Below are 26,055 nucleotides of genomic sequence, written 5' to 3' on the forward strand. Positions count from 1 at the left end.
TTTTCGTTAGATTCTAGTTGTCTCTATTGGGAACATATGGTGAAAATATTGAGTTACTCCTTTTATCTATTAGAATCATAACAAAGGTAGACAGAAAAGAAATTGCTTTCTTTAGATAAGACCAGCTCACAAAGTTTGCTGTTTGGTTATGTCATAATTCCATTCCTTAAGTGCTAAGGACAGCTCACTGATCCTAGGCTGTGAAAAGAAGGTGACTAATACTGTCCATTTGAAGGCCTTCTGGGACTTGGGATTTGTTTGATTTGTAGTAGTGGACTGTGTGTCTCACTGACCATCTCTCAGAAGTGAATCTGTAGTGATCTCCCTGGTAGCACTCACCTGGTGCCACAGCTCTACCGTAAAGGAGGTCCTCTCACATTACAAGGGCCGTTCTAAAAAACCTGGCATTTTGTTTACTTCAAATTTTGTTTCATGCACCCTTCCTTTTCTCCTTTGCCAATTTTTTTCTGTATCATATTTTCTGAAGTGTATAAACAAACAAATAAATATATTTTTCCCATGGATAAGCTGTGCGCTAGATTTGTGAAATCATTGAGCAAATTAATGTGTAGCTGTTTTGGTGATTCCCTGTGCAGAAACATTCAGTAATTATGAACTGTTTATTAGTATTTTTGACAATAAGTTACGTTTTGAGGGTTTTTTTTTGTTTTGGTTTGTTTTTGCCTTTGTTCTTTTGTTTTTGGTTTTTTTGAAACAGGGTCTCACTATGTGTAGTCCAAGGACCTTTTATGTGGACCAGGGTGACCTTGAACTCAAAGAGATTCGCCTGTTTCTGCCTACCTCGATGTAGACTAGTCTGGCCTCAAATTCAAAGATATCTGCCTGCCTTTGCCTCCTTAGTTGAGTGCTCAGGTTAACAGCGTGCATCTCCATGCTGGCTTTTATGCTTTAATAGTCAGTGTAGTTTTTATTTAAATTTTAATGCAATAACAGTTTTATTTCCCTACCTAATTTTGAATAGAAATAAGAGAATAAAATTTTATTCATAAACTTTGTAGTGTTCACTGTGGGGTTTGGTATTACTATAGTAGTACAAAATTAATTTCCTGAGATGATAATTTGTCTTTTAACCACATTTTATAGTTTATAGTTGAGATGCTAAGTCTTTAGTTGGGTATTGGAAAGAACCATGATCAGACACATCTGACTGTCATTCTTCATCTCAGAACAGACTTCGTACTCTGGACTCTTGACAGATACACATTTTCTAAACTAATATTTACTGAAACTCTTAAGTATCAAGAAGGAAGGCAGAGAGATTTTGATTAATAATTATTAATTTGGATAATCAAAAACCATATTTTGGAAAGGGATTGAGGAGTTACTAAGATATACAGAATATCTGGAAGTTAATATGCCATGCTTACATGCACTTGTGCATTGATTATTTGATATGTTCCTAGTGTGTGCTGTGTCATCTGTGCCCTCTAGGTATAGAAAGTTTAGGAGATGGACAAAAGAACACATCGGAATACCCTGTCACTTGTCAAGTTGCCTTATGGAGGGGAACTGAAGACTTTGGGATTCAGTACAGAGAGTGACAGGAGAAGGAACTGCCAAAGAAATGTGGAACATCAGCTTTTAAGCTGGTTGTTGGCAGAGCAAGCTTTTTATAGTCCCTTGTCATGTAGGCATGTGACGTGCCTCATCATGCTTTCTGTCACCTCTTAGCAACTCTCAACCCTCACTCATTGTTGTACAGGGGGATAACATTTTATCTAGGTTTATACATCACGAACTATAAAGTTTATACACAAGTCCAGATCTTGAGACTCAAATGCTGCCTACAGTGTGTGACTGCTCTCTCAGCACTTATAGATGTTAGTGTTATAGTTTAGTGATTATTTGTGGTAAAGTATATATCTGTACACTGATTTTTCTTTGAACATAGACTAAACTATTTGACTGAGGCTACCACCCACACTGGCTCATGTAAAAATCCTCCCTTTCCCTAAGTGCTCTGTTATGCTACTTTCTTGCTATTTCTCTGTATAAATAATTTGAAAATTGGAATAAAAATACATATTACACACACATGCATTGCAAAACTGATTTTCCAAAATTCTTGGCTAACAACATGACATGGGCTTAATGGAGTTGTGTTAAAAACAAAACACTGATTTCTGATGTGTTCTGAGAGTGGCTCTGAGAATTGAAGACATGTTTTTATACTTATAGCCAAAGATGTAGTTATAACCTCTCTCCAATTGAGATTGAGTTCTTCTTGTTGCAGTTAATTCTTACTGTGAGACACAGGTAAGTTGTTTTATTTCTGTTGACATTTCTCCTGTGAACAAGGATAAAATCAGTATGTGTATCAAAGCTGTACCCCAGAGCAAAACCAGACATGTCTATCAATTGGACACAAGAAATCTTTTGTAGATGTTTTTGAAAATTCTCACTGTAAACATGGCTTAAAGTACTCAGCAATAACTATGCCACAGTTGGATTTGCTCATCAAGTACTAATTCTGTTAGCTAGCCTGTTTGTTTATGTGACAGATATCTGAGAAGAGCATCTTGGCTGATGGCAGAAAGAGTGCAGCAAAGCACACAGCTCCTGTCATGGTGGCAGGGGACCCAGAGGGCAGGGAGGATGCTCATGGGCTTCCTGCTTCTTCTCTCTTATTCTGTTCTGGTCCCCGGTCTTTGGGATAGTACAACTCATATTCAGGGTGCATCTTCCTCTTTTAGTTTGTTTCTTGAGGCAGGATCTCACTATGTAGACTTAGCTGTCCTAGAACTCATTAAGTAGGCCAGGCTGCCCTGAATTCCTAGTGAACCTCCTAGCTCTGCTTCCAGAGTGCTAGGATTAAAGTGGTGTGTCATCACGCCTGCCTCGATCCTTTCTCTAAGCATACTTAATGGGAATACAAATTCATCTTGAAGTATGTTTACTAGCTATTTAAGCGTCCTTCCATGCACTGAAGTTATTAAGATTAACAATCACAGTGGGTATGTTATCATTAAAATTTGTATTAGTTTTGACTTATTCACTGATTGTTTTCTATCCCTAATTTAGACACTGTGTTTCTAGAAGGTATTGAAATATCTTGAGACAAGTAACTGTTTCTTACTTCTTTCTGACATCAAAATAATTCATCTGTTGCTTTAGTCATTTCCTAATCGTCATTACTACTTTCACTTTATATGTAATATAATCTTTCTCAGAATGAAGCATATAGACTTTGAAAGGATTGCTCAGTGAGCGAGTGGTATGTCAGTTTGTTTCTTTGCTACCTGTATGTTCCTCATCTCAGCATCCACATTTAAGCATTTCTATGTTACTCAGCTGTTTGTACTACTCATAGTTATGTACCCATTATATTTTTATACATTTTTGATTTAGGATATATACATATTTGAATAAAAAATTTTCTGTTGTTTTCAGTTTATTTAATAAAGGAAGACAACACAGATATATAAGAAATACAGAGTTGGCATTGTCATAGTCACTAACATGCAAACCTTTATGGTTTGACATGCTTGTTATAAAAGACCTTGTGTAGTATTCCATGCAAGCAGTGTTTAGAGCTTGGCTCAGGGGAAGAATTGACTGGATTACAACAGCTGAAATTTTATGAATGGATTAATCCATCACTGGATTCAAAAGTTGTATAGGTAGTTGGTGGGATCGTAGCAGTGGGCCTAATTGGAGAAAATATGTCCCTAAGAGTTTGGACTTCAAGTATGCCTTGATTTACCCCCTCCACTTTCTGGACTCTGCTTCTCGACACCTTGAGGGGAACAACCTCTTCACATGTTCCTGCCATTATCTTACTCCTCTTGTCCTCAGGCCCAAAGTAATGTGTAGTTGGCCCGTGGTGGAGTAAAACCTTGGAGCTGGCACCAGAGAGGAAATCTTCCCTTTAACATGGCTCTATTAGTTAGTGAGACACAGGCTAATACCCCGGCCAGCTTAGTGCAACCAGAAAGCTTTAAGATGCTGTTCATTGTTTTCTTACTCTCCTAACCATAACACCAGAAGCTTCTTCAGTAGGCAAGTTGGCTTCAAATCTGTGCAAATCACTGTCTGTTGAAATTATTTGAGATTCTATGAAGACATACTTTGAAATAACTAGGTAATATATGTTTATATATGTGTAATTCATCATGAATGCATAACCATAAAGACATACTCTTAATATGAATCTAATGTTATAAAGAGAGACTACTTTTTAAAACGTTCCTTTAAATGCTTTAAAGATAAAAATTACATTCATCTTAGGAAATATATTAAATATATAGAATTATAGATGAGTTAATAATCCTTTTTAGTTCTATATAACCTGTAAGAAAGAGTATAATGTAAAAAATTATAGCATTTGAGTTAAGTGATTTTTTTCTTGTTCTCTAATACAAAATGGAGAAAATTTACTATAAGAGATTTAACAGAACAGTGCCCTGTGACTATTTCTGAACACTATTAGATTCTTCTCATGCAGCTTGAGTGCCCTCTTCAGGCTCCATATGTACATATTAGAACATTTCATATGTTCCTTTTTTTCCTGTGCTTGGAACAGTCATTTTTGCTGTATCCCCCCACCCCAGAAAGAAGATGTGTTTAACAATATAGTTATTTATTTGTGTGCTCCTGGTGTTTGTGGTTTTTGCTTTAAATTTTGAATGACGGCGAGGCCTCTATAGTGCTGATTACCAAGAACAATATTTGTGTGTGCTTTTAGTACAAGTTGACAAACATGCTAGGTTTCACTTGATGGCTTTTCTTTTCTTTTCCTTTCTTTTCTTTTCTTTTCTTTTCTTTTCTTTTCTTTTCTTTTCTTTTCTTTTCTTTTCTTTTCTTTCTTCCTTGTTAGATTTTTAAATTTCGTTAAGTTAAGAGTATTGGTGGGTATTGGGAATAATGGGTTTTATATCATTGGACACATTTATTTCTGATACATTACTTATATTTTGAATAGATAACATTAATGATATATATTTCTAAAGCATGTTTAATTTAATTTTGTTTTACAGATAGATTTGTTCATTGGCCCAATTGTTGCTCAGTACATCCAAACAGGAGAAAGCGTCCATTTGTTTTGCCAATATGAACTTTGCTCAAAGATTTTGTATTTGAGCTCAGCAATTATAATTTGCTTTGACTTTCATGGAATCCTTTCTTCAAAGTAGAAATATTTCCAAAGCTTTGTCTTAGTTTTTTTTTTTTTTCCTGTTTCTGTGATGACAAAGTAAGCCAGAAAGGGGTCACGTCACAATTTGAGGCTATTCTCCATGGTTGTGGGTTGTGAGGATTACAAGGCAGCATGATCCTGAAGCAGCTTGTTACTTTGTATAGAAGTCAAAAGCAGAAGGCACTGAATGGCCTGCATGTGGTGGGGAAGGCACTCTTGTGGTTGAATGAGAATGGTCCCCATAGGCTCCTATGCTTGAATGCTCATGCTTGCATGCTGAGTCCTTAGATGGTGAACTGTTTGCGAAGGGTTAGCAAGTGTGACTTGAAGGAGATGTGTCACTAGAAGTGGGCTTTGAGTCTTCAAAACCCCATGCTACTATGCCCAGTTTCTCTCCCTCCCCACTCCCACTCCCATTCCTGTTGCATGTATATCAACATAAAGTTCTTAGCTACAGCCATGCTGGTTTGCTTCTTGCCATGATGATCATGGATTAAAACCCTTTGAAACTAAACAAGCCTCCAATTAAATGCTTTCTATACCTTACTTGGTCATGGAGTCTCTTTAGAGCAATAGTACAGTGATTAGGACACTTCCCTTTTCATCAGCCCCGGGCCCAGTCCAGGAAACGGTGCTGCTCACATTGAGAGTGAGTCTGCCTATCTTCGTTAGCCCAGGTACTGACGGCCTCACAGGCTGGTTACAGACCACACTCATCTAGGTAATTACTTACTGAGATTGCCTTTCCAGGTGAATCTACTCTGTATGAAGTCTACAGTCAAAACTAACCATCTAAGCTGTCATAGAAATTTTAGTTGGATGTCTTGGCTTTCTAGATTCCAAAAAATTGTGTATTCAAAGTAGGCCACATGATTATATATATAGTTACCTATGTTTTTCCAACTTGACCATCTCAAATGGGCTCCAGATGTTTATTGTAATCTCACTCTCCCTCAGACATGTGGTTGTCAGACACAGTGCAAATGGTGCTTTGCAAATGTACTTCTTTTTAAAAACTCTGTAGCTGGCTGCTGTTATAGAATGAAGCCACACTCCTATTTATCTCTTAGTCCTTTTTTTCTTATTGTCTAATCTGAAGCCTAGATTCTCTTGAACACAGAAACATTTGAGACTAACTTGTCCTCCTGTCTTTTCTTGTTGGATTTGTTCATAAATTGAGTCATTTAGAAAGGCCTGTTTTTTTTTTTTTTTCCTGCATCTTTCCAGGCACCCATGGTTCCAGTCCATTTTCTCCCATTTTATATGTGCAAGTCTAAGGCACAGCTAAGACTTTGTTCACATTTATGTGCTGTCATTGCATGCATGTCTGTTTCTTTCCATGGTCTTTTAAGGTAGACAGTGTTAGCCGTATTTCTTTGTTACTGCAGCATCTACTTAAAATACTAAGTATAACCATCTTTATGTTCTCAAGTTCACATTTGCCTATAAAAATGACATTAACATGTCTCTCAATGATTTATTTATTATAATGTTTAGAGTTGTAAATGGTATTCATTTGCCACATAGCATAGATTGCTTTAGCTCAGTTCCTCTTGTTGACGGTTTGCTCTGTTTAAGATATTATAGCTTAGAGTCGATCTGTAAGAAGACTGGGTGGGTCGCGATGTCTCTGCTATGTTATCATAGTGTCCTTTCCCCAGTATTATGGGGGAGTTATGTTTTATAGTAATAAAGTGAACCAAATTATTATTTCATTAAAATGAACAGAAATGAAAAAAATTATATTATTTTTATAGTATGGTATTAGAAGGTCAGTGTTGTTCCCCCAAAGGCCCTAAATCAAGTAAAATAAATTTAAGTTGCCGTTCAGTCACATACCAGAATTGAGAGTCTCTAATGTAGAAAATGCATCTTAAAAAGTATTTATGATTTACTGATGAGGAAGGAAAGTATATTATTCCTCTTCATTAACAGAGAAACTTGGTGAGACTTCCAGGTTCTAGGCAGTGGCCAAACTATACTACCAAAAAGAACAGCCAGTGCACATCCAGTAAACCCTTCTGCACTTTAGCTGAGGGTTTCGGCTGCAGTCAGTGGCACCAGCAAGTATTACCAGTGTAGACTTGGGCTGCCATTCAACAGAAGTAACAGGGTTTGTACTGACTTTTGAAGAAAGAGAGAATTCTAAACAAGGCATTTGATGTATCTTGTAGGAGTGGCCGTGGCACTTTCGTGAAGTAGACCAGACATGGTGTGGGCTTGGCTCTGCTGTGGATGATCCTGTGCATAAGATTTTGTAATGGAATTACAAATAATTACTAGGAAATCAGAAAAGTAAAATGACAGTGGAGTAACAACATCACAGCAGAGGCAGCTCATCTGTGATTCTTGGGTTTTTAACAGTTTTTTAAAAGGCTTCAGAGAACTTGAATTTATCTGATAGTTTGTGTTTGTGTAAGATCTTTTTCTAAGAAAAGCTTGTTGAGTTCAGGGATTTTTGTATTTGTCATTTGCAAGTCATAGATTTGTGGATTGAATTAATTATTACATATATACATATTTGATAGACTCTATGCCTGGATCACCTTGTAATATAAGGAAATACGACATCCTTGTTTTAGGACATTTCATTATAAGCTGTTATGTTCCAACAAATGATAGAAAATCAGAAATATGATTTTATTCCGGCTTCTCATTTTATATTGGTGCATGTTCATTTTATAGATGTCATTATCACAAGAATGCCAGTTCTTAATGATTGTACATTTTCCTGTTTGATTTTTATAACAATGTATTTAAACAAGATGCTTTAATAATACACTGTGTTTCTATCATGGATCCTCCTCCACTCGTTACACCTGGTGGCCAGAGCTTGTTGTTACTGCTCACTTAGCTGTGCTGTGGGATTTGGTGGACCCCTGTGTGTGTGTGTGTAGCTATTGTAATCTTCATATAGTAAATTGAGTCAGTTTCGTGCTGTGAAAGGTAATAAATTGGCTCATTAGACTTACAATATTTATCATAAGTTCCATTTAATGAACACTTAAAAATACAGGTGAAATTATTGTGTTTTCTATGCCTTAAATATAGATGTTTCTGGATTAGATTTATAATACAAAATTAGTTAGCACACTAATTCTTCTGCTTTGACATAGTCCCTCTTTAGTGTTATATTCCTGTATTTAGAAACATTTATAACGTAAACTGTAAACCTATACTGTAAACACGTAATCTACACAGATTGATTTAAAATAATAGAAGAAATTCAGTGTGCATATGAGTGTGGCTGTATAGCAGTGAGACTGTTGATGGTGAGGTCACTTGTAGTTCCATATACTTCTTTTTAAAAGTGTTTGTTGATCTTCTTACATGTACAGCAGTGTCATTTAGTTTGCAGTTCATCCAAGTCCTAGTGAGATGATCCAGTCATTGGTTGACTCTTTCCCAGAGTTGCCTGTTCTAGAAATGGCACTGGTCATTGCATACTAAAACGTTTCTGTTCTGCTCCATTATCTGTTCCAGGCAGGCCAACGAAGAATATCAAATCCTGGCTAATTCCTGGCGTTATTCATCTGCTTTTTGCAACAAACTGTTTTTTGGAATGGTGGACTATGATGAAGGGACAGATGTTTTTCAACAGGTAAAAACTCTGTATGTTATTTTGAAACCATAACTGAGTTATTTTTGATAAAATTTTGATTGCATGATAAAATACAACTCACTGAGTATAATAAGTAGTGTGTTGTGTTAAAACAGAGTTAAAATTTGGAGACTTTGCTAACCTTATCATTATATATCTTGTCAATTTATTATATAGTAAAAAACACTTTCATTTCTATTTGAAGGAAATGTGCTTTTTATCACAGAGTGGCCAAACACATGCATTAATTTTAATTTGATATTACTATTGAATAGGTAGTTTCACACAAGCTTATGGCATTTCATATAGTATGAAGTGCAACTTATTTATTTAATGTATGCGTGTGTGATGTGAGTGTACATGTGTGAATGTGGGTATGTGTGCATATGTGTGCATTATTGTATGAACATGTGTGCATGATGTATGTGTTAGTATACATGCCATGACTTCCATGGTGTTATCAGAGGACTACATTATGGAGGGAGGCGGTTCTCTGCTTTCACCTCCTCATGTCTTTGTTTGAGTGGAACATTAAACTCAGGTTTCCTAGGTTGTATAGGGAGTACCTTTTTCGGCTGAGACTTCCTGATCCTGTTTGGTGTTTGATTTTGAGATAGGGTTTTTCTCTGACCCTGGACATTGGAAATTTTGTGTGGTTAGCTGGCCAACTGGCTCATGGAATCAACGTGTCTGCTCCTCAGTGTGGGGAGCCAACAGAAGGTGGCTACCATCCTTGAAGCCATCTTGAACCATATACCCTGACAAGAGATTTGATTACATTAGCCTACAACAGCTGAGCACACTCTGATAACATCTTGTTTTAGATATCCAGGATCTTCCCTTGGGTGTGTGAGACTTAAAGCTGTGATTTAGACTTAAGGGTGTGACTTAGAGATCAGATTTAGAGATAAGACCTAAGGGTGTGACTTAAGGGCGTGGCTTAGAAGTGAGATATATAAAAGGCGAGAGGCAGACAGAAGAGTTCATTACAACTTGGAGTAGGAATTAGGCATTGAGAAAGAAGACACTTAGACTAGAGAACTTGGAAGAAGAATTATTAGACATTAGGCACTTAGCACTTGGAGAAAGAACTTGGAACTTGGAGGCACTAGGGACTAGGAACTAGGGGCTAGGAACTCAAGACTTGGGACTTGGAGAGAAGACGAGAGACTGAAGAATAAACGGGATTGAATCACACTATGTCTGGTCTCCATTCCTGGAGTCTGTCCTCACTTTCCCTCTTTTGCTCAACCCCGACCTGCAGACCGGAGCAGCTTGGGGCAGTGCAGGCTCTAACAACTTAACCCCCCAAGGCTTTGGCAGTATGGGTTCCAACGCTGACAGAACTGTCCGAGACATTGTGGCCCCCAAACGTGGGGTAGTGCAGTTCTCAACATTTCTGGCCCCCAAGTGTGGGTCAGCTTGGGCCGCAACACCTCAGTCTCAGTGATGGGGCTACAGCTGTGTGGCATCACATCTGGGTGCAGGTGGTCTGAGCTGAGGACCTCATGCTTCTGTAGCATACACTTTCCCCACTTAGCTATACTTGCTTCTTCCACAGATAGAATTTTATCTGTAAAAGATTCTGTATTTATCAGAAGTTTTTTTCTTTTTGTTATGGCCTAGATCTTTCCCACAGATGCCAGTGTTGAAGCTATCAATCATCTGTGACCGTATATGAGACAGAGCATTAAAGAGGGTCCAAGGATGAGTCACAAATCACTTTTTTCCTCCTATGGGGAGGAAATAACAGGAAGACATGTGTTCAGAGACAGGCAGTGGGAAACACAGGAATAAGACTGTCTCAGGTCTCATATAAGCTAGGAAGAGGAGCTTCCCCAGAGATTCAGCCCTGCTATTCATCTTGATCTTGGAATTTCATCTCCAGAAATATCAGAAAATAAACTTCTTTTGTTATGTGACCTACTTTGTATGACAGCATTTGTAGATGTGTAATATACTCACATGCATAGTCTTCTCAATAGACAGAAGCTTGGCTTTAGGCATGAGGATGCTAGTCATCACACAGAGTGCATACTGTCTTAGTTATGGTATCATGACTGCTTCTGTTACCAGCAGTGCCTGCTGAGTACCTTATACATATTCATTAGGGCCGCTTCTCTAGGAACCTGTCAGAGATGGTATTGTTGTTGTGATTATCACTTGTTTAGAGCAATAATGTATCAGGATGTTGAATAAGATAACAGTCCTAGCACACAAACATATTTTGTGTCATCCTCTTGTGTGAGCCTTTTGTGGGGAATATGAAAACAAACTCTATTCCCTACTTCAGATAGGGAACTGATGACTGACCAAAATGATTCTATAAAATTCAGCTTGGGCATCAGTGTGTTTATTGGGTTACTTATAGGATATGGATAAGGGCTTGCTTATGGGAGCACAGATGACTTACTCCAAGCTACAACGTGGGTAAGTGATGATGTGTGACAGCTGCAAACGCTGAGTTCTTTGCATGACTTGCAGGCAGCTCGACAGGTTGGACAGTGTCCTCCAAACAGCTCTATTGCCAGAGCCTTTTTTGCCAACAGCTGCTTTCTGCTTTTATAACCATCTGGAAGGCCTTTGGGAATCCTTTAAGTTTTAGCTCTCCAGGTTTTTAAGGTTGTTTACTGCTCAGGTCACCAGGAGGTGTTATTTCAATTCAGAGAAATTCCTATATGATACATGCATACCGTGTGTGTGTGTGTGTGTGTGTGTGTGTGTGTGTGTGTGTGTGTGTGTACATACATATATGAGATATATACAATATATTAACAGTATGGTATATGTTGTATGATATGTTGTGATATGTTAGAATTTGTCAGGTTTTTACCATAAGAACAGGTTTTAATGGTTTAGTTTTATAATGAACTTTTCAAAGTTTCTATTAAGATTACTTATAAAACTCAGGAGTCGTTTTCAAAGAAGGAAAGTTCTGGAGCATTGTGCTATAATGGAAATGGTGGTGCAGAGGTCACAACATCTCATATCACAGTCTAGCTTTGCTTTTTTTATAGCTAAAGATTTCATGATTATACTGTGCTCTATCTCTGTATGCACACAGGAAAAATAACATTTATGATTACTAGAATGAGATGATAATGTTTGAAGAAGATAACTTAGTTGTATCCGCGATATATGTTTATAAAATAATTGCTATCGTATATAAATTAATAATAACATTAGCATGCATTTGTCATCCTTACACTACATTATTTTTGCAGAATTTGGCTAAATCTAAATTGTATAGAAAGAAGAAAAAGTTAGGCTAAGCAAATGAAAAGCAAGAAAAGAAACAACAGTAAGGCAATCTCCAGCTGTCTTTTAGGGAAATGCAACTACCAGTGTACTGGCTTGAAGTTACAGAGCAGCCAGATGCTAATATGTCAGCATATGAAGAATGCCATCTAATATAGCTGTGGGAAGCAGAGCAGGGAGGAATGAAGATGGAAGTAGCTTTTTAAAAAACTGTACATGCTCTCCTTGGGGTTAGAGCTCAAGGAAGAGCTCTCATGGCATAATCACCGCATGGAGGTCCTGCTATAACAGTGGCAATTTAAATTTAACATGATGACTTTTGGTGTGAAGGGGATAAACAGAAACCAGGGCAAATTGAAACCTACTATTCCTTCTTTACCAGAAGTACTTAAGATATTGTGGCAGTAAATAATGAGCATTTGATAGCATTTGCTGTAGTGCACATGAGAAACAGTTGATAGAGACGTACTGCTTTTGAGGATTCAGATTTTCTTTGTTTAAACTGTCTGATGATCTGTAGTTACTGTGGGCTATTTTCTGAATACAGCAGCCACAGCCAGCATTTGTTTATGGGCTAGGATCTGTTTTGTACTGACTGTAAACATAGTCCTCCTTGGCTTCACCTGTTGCCAGCTACCATCTGACATAGCACTTGATTTTGATTCTCATTAAGTTAATCTCTTTGCCTTTTATTTATGTTCTTTTTAATGCAATCCCCAGATAGCAGCTATTTAATATATTCATATTGTAGTTAGTTTCTGTGTTAAATTATCCTATTAGGTGTTTAATAAGCATTAGACTATGGCAGTTTTTTTTTTAGTATATTTTCTGAATAGATATTTTCTATAGAAAAGTTTTCTGTGCTTAGCCATTTTAAAACATTTTAAAACAATTAAATTAAGAATTTGAATTAAATTCAATTCAATTGAATTAAGAAAATGACTGTATCAAAGATTTATCTTATTTTTGGTATATCCAAGTTGTTTAGAACAAACATAATTGTTTCTGTTGCTTCTTGACCATCAACTATAAAGACTAGTCTTTAAATTTATCTAGGAAATTGGATTTGCAGGTCATGTGTTTGAGATCAGCCCTGTCGTGTGCCTCTGCTCGCCCAGTTCCCGTGGCTGCTGAGGAAGCAGAGTCACCCACATGCTGACAGACCCCATTATTTCTGTTTTGTATTTCTAGGCACTTTGCATCGTCTTAATCATAAACGTCCAGAGAGACAAGGAATGAAAAACTAGTCAAAATACTGAACTGGGAGTGTGAATCGCTGTGCTAAATGTGACAGTTCAGGCAGCTTAAGCAAATTCAGCTATTCTGTTTGCTTAATAGTGCATCAAAATGAATAAAAATAGAAATTCAGCTTCAGAAAGCCATGCGGATTTTCCTAATAAGTTCTTTCTTTTGGAAATTCACACCAAAATGTATAAAATGTTGGATGAATAATATCAAATGTTGGGGTGCTGTTGTAATTAGCATTTTATTACTTGCTTTGCAGCTCAACATGAACTCTGCTCCCACATTCATGCATTTTCCTTCAAAAGGCAGACCCAAGAGAGCTGATACTTTTGACCTTCAACGAATTGGATTTGGAGCTGAACAGCTAGCAAAATGGATTGCCGACAGGACGGATGTTCATGTATGCTTTTCTTCACTATAGTAAATACTCTGTGTGTGTGTGTGTGTGTGTGTGTGTGTGTGTGTGTGTGTCTGTGTGCGCGCTTTACATACATTTATATATATCTAGATTAATTAGCTTTGTTTCCTTGGTTGATGTAATGAAGTGGCAGGGTTTTTGTTTTTTTATAGTTTATCTATGGACTTTGTTCTTTTTCCTTGCATAGAGAAGACTTTGTTTTCTGCTGTGCTGAGGATTGAACCCAGGACCTGTGTAGTCTGAATATTCTCCATTCCCAGTCAGCTCCATTCCCAGTCCAAGAAAACCAGACTTAGCAACTATAACTGGTACTTGAATTTTCGTTAGTCAATTCAGATGCATTGTTGCATGATGATCAATTGATAAACAAATACTAAACAAACACTAAAGTGTATATTAAGTAGAGTATAATTTATGGAATGGAAAATATAATGAAAATAGTTTAATATTGTTAATGATCAAGAAAATTCGAACCAAGAAGCAAGAATTTTTTTTTAAGCATGCGCCTTATATGCATAGGAAAAGATTAATAGCTATGGAGAAATACTTGCTGCCATGTGTCACTGTTGAGACTGGCATTTGTTCTAAGCATGTACACAGCATATGTCCCATGTCTCATAATTTCACTAAACAGTGCCTCTTCTAGGAATTGAGCTTAAGTATGATTCAGATTCATAGCCATAAAAATGTAACTGATTTTAATGGAAAATGTTGGAAACAAATCAGATGTCTAAAACTAAGACTTTTACATTGAACAGACTCATAGTTTAACAAATACAATATCAGTTAGAAGGTGTTATGGACACTGTGATCTGGGCTTTTGTTTCACAGCAATATTGTGTATATAGATTGAGACAGATCATTTATTCTGAAAGAAATTAACCAAATTTATAGTAAGTACTAATTTGTTTGTGGCGGGCTTATGGATGTTTTCTAAAATTATTTACATATTTTTATGATGAACTATAGAAAGCTGCTTATAAAATTATAAGATATATAAGCTTATATAACTACATATAGTTAGTTATATAACATATAAGTATAAGCAATTATTTTCAAAGTTATTCATAAACACTGAATTTTTACTAAAAGATATAAACACATTTTTTTGAAATGAGATAGTTGTCTCATGGTAATAATACCTGTCACCTACATAATTTTATCACCTGTATCATTGGCTTTAATGAAATTTTGATGAAAATAAATTGTTTCCTAAATTTGTTCATTTAAAAACATTTCACTATATAATGTACCAACAATGTATGATCTAGTTGGTGGGAGACATCAAGGATTATACTAAAGTATTTCCAACAAAACTCACAGTTTAACAAGTGCAATGTTCAGTTAATGTCAGTCAAGGTAATTAATTCATTACAAAAACTACTAAGGTTTGTATCAGAGAGGAGGAATAAAGGACAAGAGCCTTACTGTTCTTACAGAGGGTTACAGTTCATGGCTTTTTATTCTAGGCTGTTTTCTCATATGTTACATTCTGACCATAGTTTTTCCTCCCTTCCCCCACTCCACATCCACTCCTCTGTTTCCCTCCAGAAGTGGACAGGCCTCCTGAGGATGTCAACTAAACATGGCCTGTCAAATTGCAGTAAGACTCTGCACACGCCCTCATAGTAAGGCTGGACAAGGGAACCCAGTAGGAAGAAAGGATCTCAGAAGCAGGCAGAAGCCTCAGAAACAGCTCCTGCTGTTTAGGTTAGGAATCCCACAGGAAGACCAAGCTACGCAACTATAACATATACAGAGGGCTGAGGTTAGGTCCATGCAGGCTCGCTGATTGATCAGTCTCAGTGATCCCCCAGGAGTCCTGATTTGTTGATTGTTGGGGTTGTTGTGTGGTGTCCTGTGACCCTTCTGGCTCCAACAATCATTTCTTCCCCCTCTTCTGCAGAATCCACTGAGTTATACCTAATGTTTGGCTGTGGGTCTCTGCATCTGTTTCCATCAGTTGCTGAATGGAGTCTCTCTGATGGTGATTATGGCAGGCTCTTATCTGGACGTCTCCCAGTCAGCATGCAAGGTCTCTAGTGTAGACTTCGCTTTTTATTAGTACCCATGTCAGGCAGCAAATAGTCACCTCTAACTCTAGGTCCAGTAGCCCTGATACCATTCTCTTACCTCATCGGGCTCTTGTAAAAACACATATCTTACACACATCTTACATGCACGAGCTTGCGCGCATACATACACACACACACACACAGACACACACACACGTTTTGTTTTTGTTTGTTTATTTTGATGTTTTTTAGAGTGGGTAGGCATGGAGTGCCTCTTGACTTTAGAATGTGTTATAACCTTTTCCTCCCTAAAAATTCTCCTGCCATGCCTGGTTCTAATTTATTGCTGTTGTTGATTAGCTGAGTTGCTAAAACTGTCTGAGATTTGACTATGTGAGTGTCATCCCCCCTTTTTCCCCAGGCTCATGGTCCCTGAGACATGGCTCCATAATTATTTTTAAATACTCTTATTTTCTGGTACATTAATTTTCCCTAGGCTTTTGTTTTTGTTCTATATTTAATTTAACATTTCAGTTAAACATTTCTTCGAGTATTGTTGTTTCTCTCCAGAGAAAATGTTACCAGAAACAAGATCTGAAATTTAAAAATGAGGGGTTTGTTCCATCTGTATCTCTTTGTAAATAATAGCTTCTATAGGTTAAGGTACAGTAATATGGATGTGAGTTGACAGCCTGGAAAGTAGAATAAGTATGTGCATATCATGTTTTCTGAAGACCCACATACATATCTAGGTATATCCGTGGCTCATAAACTCAATAAAATATGAAGTCTCAATTAAAAATTAATATGAATAAACATTTCTTTAAAGAAAATATTCATATGCCCAGTAAGTACACAGTAAAATGTTTTTTATCATCACGCAGGCAAACATAAGCCCAAATGAAAATGAGAGAATACTTTATACGCAGTAGAGTGTCTAAAGACAGTATGTTGATAATCGTATTTGCAGTGAAGTAGAATAATTGGAATATTACTGTACCCCTGGAGGATGTATACTGCTACTATCACTTTGAAAACAGCCTCTAGTCTTCAGTTCAACACGGAGCTTCTGTGTTATCTATGAAAGAGTAATAAAAGCATAGATACCTGAAGACGTGTACGTGAGCACGTCTCTTCATGTATGCTGTAGTTGAGTGTCCAAGTAAAGGGCAGAGGCCAACTAGGGTGACTACTGGAATTGCCATGCACATGCTTAAGTGGGTAAGTTAGACTTCTGGGGTATGTTTGAATAGCTTTACTAAACAGCATTTACAGTCTCTAGTTGATATAATTCACATCTGCCTCATCCTACCTCACTATACTAGCTAGTTGAATTGGTTAGTTGTGTGATCCAGAACAGCTCTGGACTGAGTTTCAGGTGTAGTTGCATAGACTTGAGTATATGAACAAAAGGAAGAGAGTTTTTCTATACAGCCAAGATGTTCAAAGCTTGTGTTTTCACTCATTAAGAACTCAGTAAACATAGTTTCAAAGGTAGATGGGAAGGGTAGACTGTCAGTTCCCTGAAGTCTTTGTGTTAATGATAGGAACGCTGCTGGTCAAATGTGATTCAGTGGCTGGCCCCAACCCAGGAGTATATGGATAGCACAGAAGAGAGTTAAGAGGTCATTAAGGATAACCACACACAGAGGTCAGGAAGTTGGGGGCAGATCTGGCAGGGGTTAAAGGGAGGAGCTGGGAGTAAATACGATCCAAATACACTCATTGTATGTAGTTCTCAGGTAAAATTATAAATTGGTTAATTAAAGGTGGCAATGACTCGAACATGATTGAAGGAAAAGTATTAATATTTATTTTTCAGTCTTTTAATTACATTGTATTTTTTTCAGATTCGAGTTTTCCGGCCGCCCAACTACTCAGGCACCATTGCTTTGGCCCTGTTAGTGTCGCTGGTTGGTGGCTTGCTTTATCTAAGGAGGAACAACTTGGAGTTTATCTATAACAAGACTGGTTGGGCCATGGTATCTCTGGTATGTTATCACATATCCTGCTACCTCTGTTCCTTGTATAGTTGAATTTTATAATAACAGAATGAGCCAGATTATTACTTCAATGAAAATCACCAAAGTGAGTTGTCATGTTATTTTTATAAGTAAAATAGATTAGATTTACCATTTAGCTTAAGCTATGTATATGATTTCTTCTACTTTTCACTATTGAAATATAATGACTGTAGTATGTGGCACATTCCAAATATTAAGGAAATGTATCTTAATCATATCTATACATATGGTAATGAATCAATAAGAATTAGCTAATTTGTGAACTGAAGAGATTTTGGTATATACTCATTCAATTTGTTTCTCCCTGAATATACCTACTGTGTGCCTGTCATACTTGTTATGTGTAAGTGAGACATAGACCATTCTGTAATGAATCGGTTGTGGGGTACAAATGTTTATCACACACAGACAGTGCTGAGTTGTACATGCTGTTATAGAGACCAGCAGGGAGGGCTATAGGAATACACAGACCAGGTTCCTAGCCTCACATGAAGAGTGAATGGAATTCTGAATTCTTTATGGCTAGTGAAAGGAGACATGGTTGTACAGAGGAAAAAAAAAAAAAAGTGAACTGTTGTAGCAGTGCCAAGGCAGAGTAGGAAGCACAAGAAGGCATTCCAGACAGACATGTATGTGCAACGTGATTAAACTGATGTTAAGGTGATGTTAGGAAGTGGCTTTGGAAGATGGCTTCATATGAGATTAAGACCAATTCAGAGAACATGTTCTTATTTTATGTTTTACAGAGCTGGGCTTTTATCTATGGCTAAAATCATGTTTTGTTTTGTTTTGTTTTTTTAAGTAACTATTAAAGGGGCCAGCAAGGTGGTGCAGTGAGTAAAGGCTCTTTCTGCTGAGACAGTCCACCTGAATTCAGTCTTTAGGAGCCACACTGTAGAATGAGAATGCCAACTCCAAGCTGTTCTCAGACCTCCACACACCATGACATGTCCCTCAGAGGAGTCAGTGAGAAAGATTAAGAGTTAGCATAAGTGACATGAAGCATAAAATACCTTCAAAATGACACGATTACTATTTAATACCTGAATTAATGAAAATATTAGTGTTAGAATATAGATTACAGGGATGAGTAGATAGCTCAGTGGTTACATAGCACTGGCTGTTCTCCAGAGGTCCTAAGTTTATTTCCCAGTACCCATGTTGTAGCTCACAACCATCTGTAACTCACAACTACCTATAACTCTTGCCCAGTAGGATCCGATGCTGTCTTATGTGCAGATGTATATGCAAACAAATCATTTACATATATAAATACATAAATAAACAAGTCTAAAAAAACAAAACTTCTACCTTAAAAATATACATCATAAGTAGAGGAACAAAATCTATGTTACAGAAGCAGGCTTAATCTCTTACTGGAAAATAAAAAAATATTTTCTAATACATGAATGATTATTAATTTTTCATTTCTCAGTTAATCTGAAAGATATGATAGGAAAGCAAAATTGGTGGTAACACTGGATTAATGGATTTTCTGGCTTATTGCACATATGTATATTTGCAAATCATAGTAATAGCATGTAGAGGCTAACTTGGTCTTGGCTTGGCACTATGTCATAAGTGGTTGAGTATCACAACTGAATTAATGAGGATTAGTTTTTAAAATATACTGTAATGTTCAGAGGAACAGCTGACTAAAAAAACCCTCAGGAATATAGGTAGAAATCCGAGTCAAGAGTTAAAGTGGGACCTAATTATGTCATTTGAACAGAAGCAGATAGAGAAGAACAGAGGGAGAAAGCCATGTAACATACAGATAATGAGAAACTTAAGTTCAGCCATGTCAGTGTATTTATGGTATTACATGCAGACAAGCTTAGCATCTAATGAAGAAGCACAGATTGCCAGACTGGATCTGAAAATGCAGTAGCAAACTGGCCTGGATGCTGACACAGGAAGAACGCTTTTACTGCATTTAATGCTATACACATACATTTAAATACATGGAGAAGTATATGTCTTCAGGTACATAAGCTTTAGTATTATGTATCACATTTCTTTCATATTTACATGACAGTTGTATTCCTGGATTGGGTTTTTAGAAGAAACCCAGAAGTTGGTTCTAAAGTTCATATAGAAAAGCTAAGACTTTAGAATATTGAGGTAGGTTTTTTTTTCTCTTTTTTTGAAGAAAATCAAAAGCCTTATATAACCTGATTTTTTACTAACTATAAAGCTATCATAATTGGAATGGTATGAAATTGGCCTTTGCATTGATAATCTATATCACTGAACAGAATGCTGGAGACTGAAACAATCTACACACATATGTGTTCAATTCACTTCTGAACCTAGGTACTAAGTAATACACACGAGAAGACGTACAGGCTCGCCCAAGTAATGCTGGGAAATACTTAAGTGCAAATAATGAGTCAACTAACCAAAGTCAAGTCTATGAAATGTATTCAGTGGCTTGCAGAACAATTTAGGCGAGCTTAAATGTCACTCCTAGAAGATCACAGAAAAGTGTAGCAAAAGCAGAATAAATATGTCAATGAAAATAGATGAATTATTTTTTATTAAAGATAAAACATCCTACTCTTTAAAAGAAAGATTCTCTGAAAGTAATTTATAATACATAGACCAAATGACAATATTTGGAAAGCGGATGGTAAGGGGCACATATTTACATATGAAGCTACTTGGTGATAAGAAAAACAAGAGTCTTGTGTTTATCAGTAGACAGTCTGCCTTTACGTAAGATGGGATACATGCTTTCATCGCTACACAGTGTAAAAGCTGAAGAGAGTGTGAGACAAAGAGACTGTCCATAGACTGACCATAAAGGAGTACTGACATTCAAAATGATTTGTAGTTAGCACAGCATTGGTAAGTTTTTATTTACGGGATTGAGTGTAGTGCAGATGAGAAGCAGGGATATGAAAGGGTAAGGAAATCAGTAGAGCGAAGAGTCGGAGAGTCTTCAGACTGCTCACCTTGCTTTCAGAGCTTCTTTCCTGTGCTCTCTTCCCTTGCATCACAACCTCTGGATGGCCAAATTGACAGAGCAGCAGGGCAGTAGAAGTAGCTAGCTGGCTTTATCTCTGACTAGATATCTTCTTTTTTAATTCAGTAAATGAATTTATCGTCCTTTATATTACATTCCAACCACAGCTTTCCATCTTTCCCTCTGGTCCCCCCAAGGCCTCCATCTCACTCTTCCCTTCCCCTCCTTTATCCCCCTCCTCACTCCTCATCTGCTTCTCTGTTTCCCTTCAGAAGGAATGTTCTTAAACCAGTGAAGAGCTACAGGCAGCTTCCTGCCTGGAACGTCTAGCTAGCTTGTAGACTGAGGACAGGACCCAGAGTTCCTGTCAGATTCTGTCTCTGTAGGAAAGGATCTAGCACTTCAAGGGATGCTATTCACTCCGCCACCTTCCCCATACATACCAGTGCTGGTTGGAACCAGAGCAGACGTTCTGTATAGGACTTTGGTGAGTACTTTATGCTACATTATCAGCAGGCCATATACCTGACCTACCACTACTATATCATGAAGCCAAACTTGAGTATCTTCCAGATACTACAGAGGTGCACCTTTCCCTGCGTTTGCTGTTGCTGTCTTAGAAGTTCCCAGTTAGGATGTTCTGAAGGTGAAGTCTGTAACAGCTCACCCCACAGGGCATCTCTTACTGAGTTTGTCAGGATTACATCTTTCATTTGAAAGGGAATCGATCACATTGCCAAGGTTTCTTGGGCCTTTCATTAAGAGTTCTACATTTTTCCTCCCTTGAAATTGTAGGTGTGTGTTCGAATCAGGGGACCTCTAAGGACCAGTGGTCATTGGGTATAGTGGCTATGTTTGATCCTGATCCTGTTCTTGTAGGACTATGAGAGCAGCCTGTATTCTTTCCCACCAGTGTTAGATTCATTTGTAAGGTTTTTCATAGAACTTGTTATGAACCCGGACTAGGAATGTAGAGCTAAAGGGAAAGAAAGAAGTAAAATTTTATATCCACAGTCCACAGACAGATACTACCCATGGCCTGCTAACATGCTGGGGAAGTGTGATCTGAGTCCCTGAGCAATTTCTAAAGTGCCCATGAGACCTCAGAGTAATTTCATAAGCTCAGTTGCACTGCCAAGAATGTCTAAAAGATGTGTTTTACTCCTCATGAACTGCATGCTGCCAGTTAAGATTTTGACTTGCTAATCTGTTTAATTTCCAAGTGTCAGATAAATTAAGACAGGTAACAGAACTGTGAGCAGCATGTGAATACCATGTGATGAAGAAGGAAGATCCAGCTCTAGGATGTCTCTCTCCACAGAACAACACTGGGCGATGGTCATGTGACATAGATCTGAGTTAGCCCTATAAAATATAACTGCATTTGGGGATTTAGGTGCTTAGTCAAGATATATGAAAAAGTCCTGTGCAAAAGTGGAGGAGCCCTAGACAATGCAAATGGATTTTGGGATGAAGGTAGGCAAGGTTTAGCAGTGAAAAAGTCCTAGGTGAGAATAGAGGAAGCTGTTCAGCTAAACTCGGCTCATTGAAGTCTACTGATAATGTTTCTGTGGAACTGTTAAATGCCTTATCTGAGGAGCCTGAATTGACTAGGGATTCTGCTATTAGCTTATTACTATATAGCTTAGTATTGGCATCTTGGAGTCCTGGATTACACCTCTCTCTAGAAAATTTTGGTAGAGTATCTGCACACAAGTATAGCATGGGAAAGGCGCCCTACCCTTCTTTACTATGAACCTCCTAATTACCTATATCAAACTTGAAAGATGAACATGTAGGGTTGTCTTGGAGCCAGAGTCTTCACATATTCAACAGAAAAAGCTAAGATGGCTGGAAGGCAAATGGAATTTAAGACATAGAGAATGTAATTAGATACCTTATTATTATGTAGTGATTAAATGCAGATGAACAGTCTATGCCTTTGGCTTTAAAGATGCATGTGGATTGCAAGGTAAAGACTTAAAAGATTCTATATGTAAGTGGTAATCAAATGAGAGAAAGAGTGGCTCTACTGTCGGTATAAAATCCAGGAGAAAGATGCATATTATATCATAAAAAGGAGCCAATTTATTAATATGGTGTAACCGTTGTACACAGCATTGGAGGATCCAAGTACACAAAAGAAATTTTCGTGGAAGTAAGGGAAGAAGTAGACAGCCATCTCTGGGAGGTTGCAGCTCCCTGCTTTCACAGCGGAGAAGTCAACAGACTGAAGACTGTTACAGAAACAGCTGACTCGAAGAGCACTATAGAACAAAAGAACCTAAGAGACATAAGCAGAAAATACTTCACAACAGCAACACAAGATAGGTTATTGTCAAACACACAGAAATCCTTCTCCCAGATAGAGTGTATGTTAGAACACAAAATTAAGTCTAAACAAATTTAATAATACATATAAATATCATATAAAATGTTTTCTGACCACATTGGTGTAAAACCAGCAATCAGCAACAGGAAAATAGAAAGTTTATAAATATATGGAAATCAAATACCTCTTAGCAATTAGTGATAAAAGAAATTCAAAAGGAGGAAAAAGAGGGGAACATGGAAGCAGATGTGTGCGTGTCTCTAGCAGTCAAAGGTAGCTGGTATATCTAAGTTGGGTATTGGGTTACACCTCTGATTGTATGGACATCTTGTTATTGAGCATTACCAAACATATAAAGCCTTTGGATAATCTAAGCATTAGAGTCTCATTTGTACCTAGCTCACGTGGATGGTGGGATGGTCTGGGCTCAGCCAAGTATTGTGGAGACAGCATGGAAGATTATTGGCAGAGCCATCTCCCACGCTAGCGTCTCGTGGGTGGCAGGGCTGGTGTCTCTCACTGCCTGAGCTGACAGCCTGAGCTGAGCAGCTGCAATACGGCCACAGCCCCTCCTGGCCGCAGGCCTAGGCTAGTAGGGAACATGGCGGCTGATTAAGAAAAGCCAGGTTGAATGCTGCCATTTTAAATATCTCTTGCAATAGGCAAGGGAGCAAGTAAGTCAGTAAGCAACATCTGCTGCTGCTTGAGTTCCTGCCCTAACTTCCTTCAGTGGTCAACTGGAACTGGGACATGTAAGCCAAATAAACTGTTTCCTTCCAGGGCTACTGTTGGTCATGGTATTTATCACAGAATAAAAAGCAAACTACAACAAGCTTTTATTCCTGGGTCTCGTGTGCAGGAAACTGGGTGTGGGAGTGGTGCAGGAAGACAAATGGGGATGTCCTGAAGGCAAGCCACAAAATTCGGGCATGAGAAACTCCATGAGATAAACAAACAAACTTTAAGGAAAAAGAATGGGAAAAAATGGGGAAACTATTGATCAAAAGATTCTTAGACTATATCAAAGAACAACATGAGGACCTCATTGGCGTCATGTTGTGAATAAGTGAGATATAAAATATGTATTATGTAAACACCGACTCCACAGAGTTGTGAGGTGTTTGTTGGGAAACAAAAGGAGTTTAGACATCTTAGATTACTGTTTGAAAACAGATTTAAGGTGGAATGAGGGTGGACAGTGGTAACATCAATCACAAATCAATACTTGTTGAATCTAGGTAATGAGAATAAGGGGATCTGAGTTTTTGTACTTCTATATGTGCTTAAAATTTATAAAAAAAATGTTGAAATTTCTTGAAACTTTGCTGAAATTGTTTTAAGGAACAATAGCCAACAAACTTTTCTTCAACTGTAGCTATTTGTAACTTTAGCCTTCAAAAGATGGGCAGGCTACCTACCCACCTGTTTCTAACTGTCACCAGCACAGCGCCAACACACAGGAACTGCTCAGTCATACCAAGACAGCTATACTTCAGACAGACTAACTAACTTTAAAATGATTGCAAAATAATTCTAAAAATAGCTGGGCTGTCCAAACTTGTTTGATACTTAGGGCACATTTTTTAATGTATATTTTTTAAATCTTATTTTGGTGTTAGGGATTGATCGCAGGGCCTCATGCAATATCATCACTACTACTGAGCTCTCCCTTCAGCCCAGAATCAATCATAGTAGAAAGCAGCAAACTATCCACTATTAGACAAGAAACTGACTCCAGGTAGAGAGTAGTGGTACAAGCCTATGGTACATCATGGTACTCAGGAGGTAGAAGCAAGATGACCACTTCAAGGCCATCCTTAGGTACATAGTGAGTTGGAGGCCAGCACGGGCTATTTAAGAACCTGTCTTAAAAGAAGGAAACATGAATAAATAAACAAATGAAAAATAAATTGCCTCTATTAAGATTAATAACTCCATCCCTGACACCAATTAATAGAAGAAATCCTAAATAAAAATATAATGAATTCTAAATAAAATATAAATGATTTCTAACATATAGAGTATATCAAAATCAGGAATGGCAAGATAAAGGAATGGCAAGAACAGTAGCCCAGGACCAGTGTGACTCACAGACCCCATTAACTCAACAAGATTTGCCTGCCTCTGCATCCTGAGTGGTTAAATGTGTGCACAAACACACCTGGCTCTCCTACATGTTTTGTTACCTTAATGGAAACCTGACACAAGCATCAGCAGCACTACCAACGACTAAGTTCCCCTTTGTCATTCTTTTCCTTGAGAGCCAGAAATCCTAATTAGGCTTCTAAATAATTCCAAGCTCTTGGTTTTGCTTTTATCGTGTACCCCTGGAAAGTTAAGATAAACACTTAGAAGTATCATCTCAAGAAGGGTCTAGCCATTCTCTGATGATTACTTCTTGATCTTTTAGTCCTTCTCTTAGTTCTTAATTGTCAGAGAAAATGTCTGTGCCCCAAATGCTTATTCTTTCTCCAGAACACCACTTCCTTTTCCTTTAACCTTCACTGGATGGTGGGCCTTCAAAACACTAGCCAAGAATGTCACAGTACAAAACAGCTGCTACTGACTTCGGTTTTAGTCCCTGGCTCCCTTGCAGTTTTCTGAGGAGAAAGGGTCCTGAGTGCATCTTTTGTACTAATGGTCTTTGACCTGTTTCAGGAGAGTTCCTAATGCCTTGGAAATCACAGTGGTTGTAGTGTCTCTTACTTTAAAGAGGCAGTAAGTGGTGGCTCCTGGGTTGGAAGCTGAGCACCAAAAGACAGATGTATTGGAAGTGGGAACTTTCCAGTCCCACCCTACATTCTGTGACAAAACCTCCATGAAGGCTCCTTAATGATAGGGCCTGGAGAGCTCTGAGGAGAGTGAAACAGTTCCATGTTGGGACTGTGGTACATCTTACCACTAAAGGGACCTCTGCCTCTTACCTCTCAAGAAGCTGCTGCACTTGGAACCCTGCCAGCCCTCCAGCTGAGTACTCATTTTCTGGGTATTCATCCACATCCCATTACACATCCTTTATAATAAACGGTGTAAAAGGCA

General features: G+C 37.8%; 1 protein-coding gene across 5 annotated transcripts in view; it reads left to right on the top strand.

The window, feature by feature from the left end:
• Positions 1-26,055, top strand: part of Tusc3 (tumor suppressor candidate 3) — a 143,915-nt gene that overhangs the window by 62,917 nt on the left and 54,943 nt on the right. For all 5 annotated transcript variants that reach the window (XM_034520888.2, XM_076914039.1, XM_076914038.1 and 2 more), the window contains exons 3-5: positions 8,639-8,756; positions 13,519-13,659; positions 17,543-17,683. In XM_034520888.2, coding sequence (XP_034376779.1) covers positions 8,639-8,756; positions 13,519-13,659; positions 17,543-17,683 — 400 coding nt within the window. The remainder of the gene's footprint in view (positions 1-8,638; positions 8,757-13,518; positions 13,660-17,542; positions 17,684-26,055) is intronic.

The sequence above is a fragment of the Arvicanthis niloticus genome, chromosome 16 (assembly GCF_011762505.2).
Source record: "Arvicanthis niloticus isolate mArvNil1 chromosome 16, mArvNil1.pat.X, whole genome shotgun sequence".
Taxonomy (NCBI): domain Eukaryota; kingdom Metazoa; phylum Chordata; class Mammalia; order Rodentia; family Muridae; genus Arvicanthis; species Arvicanthis niloticus.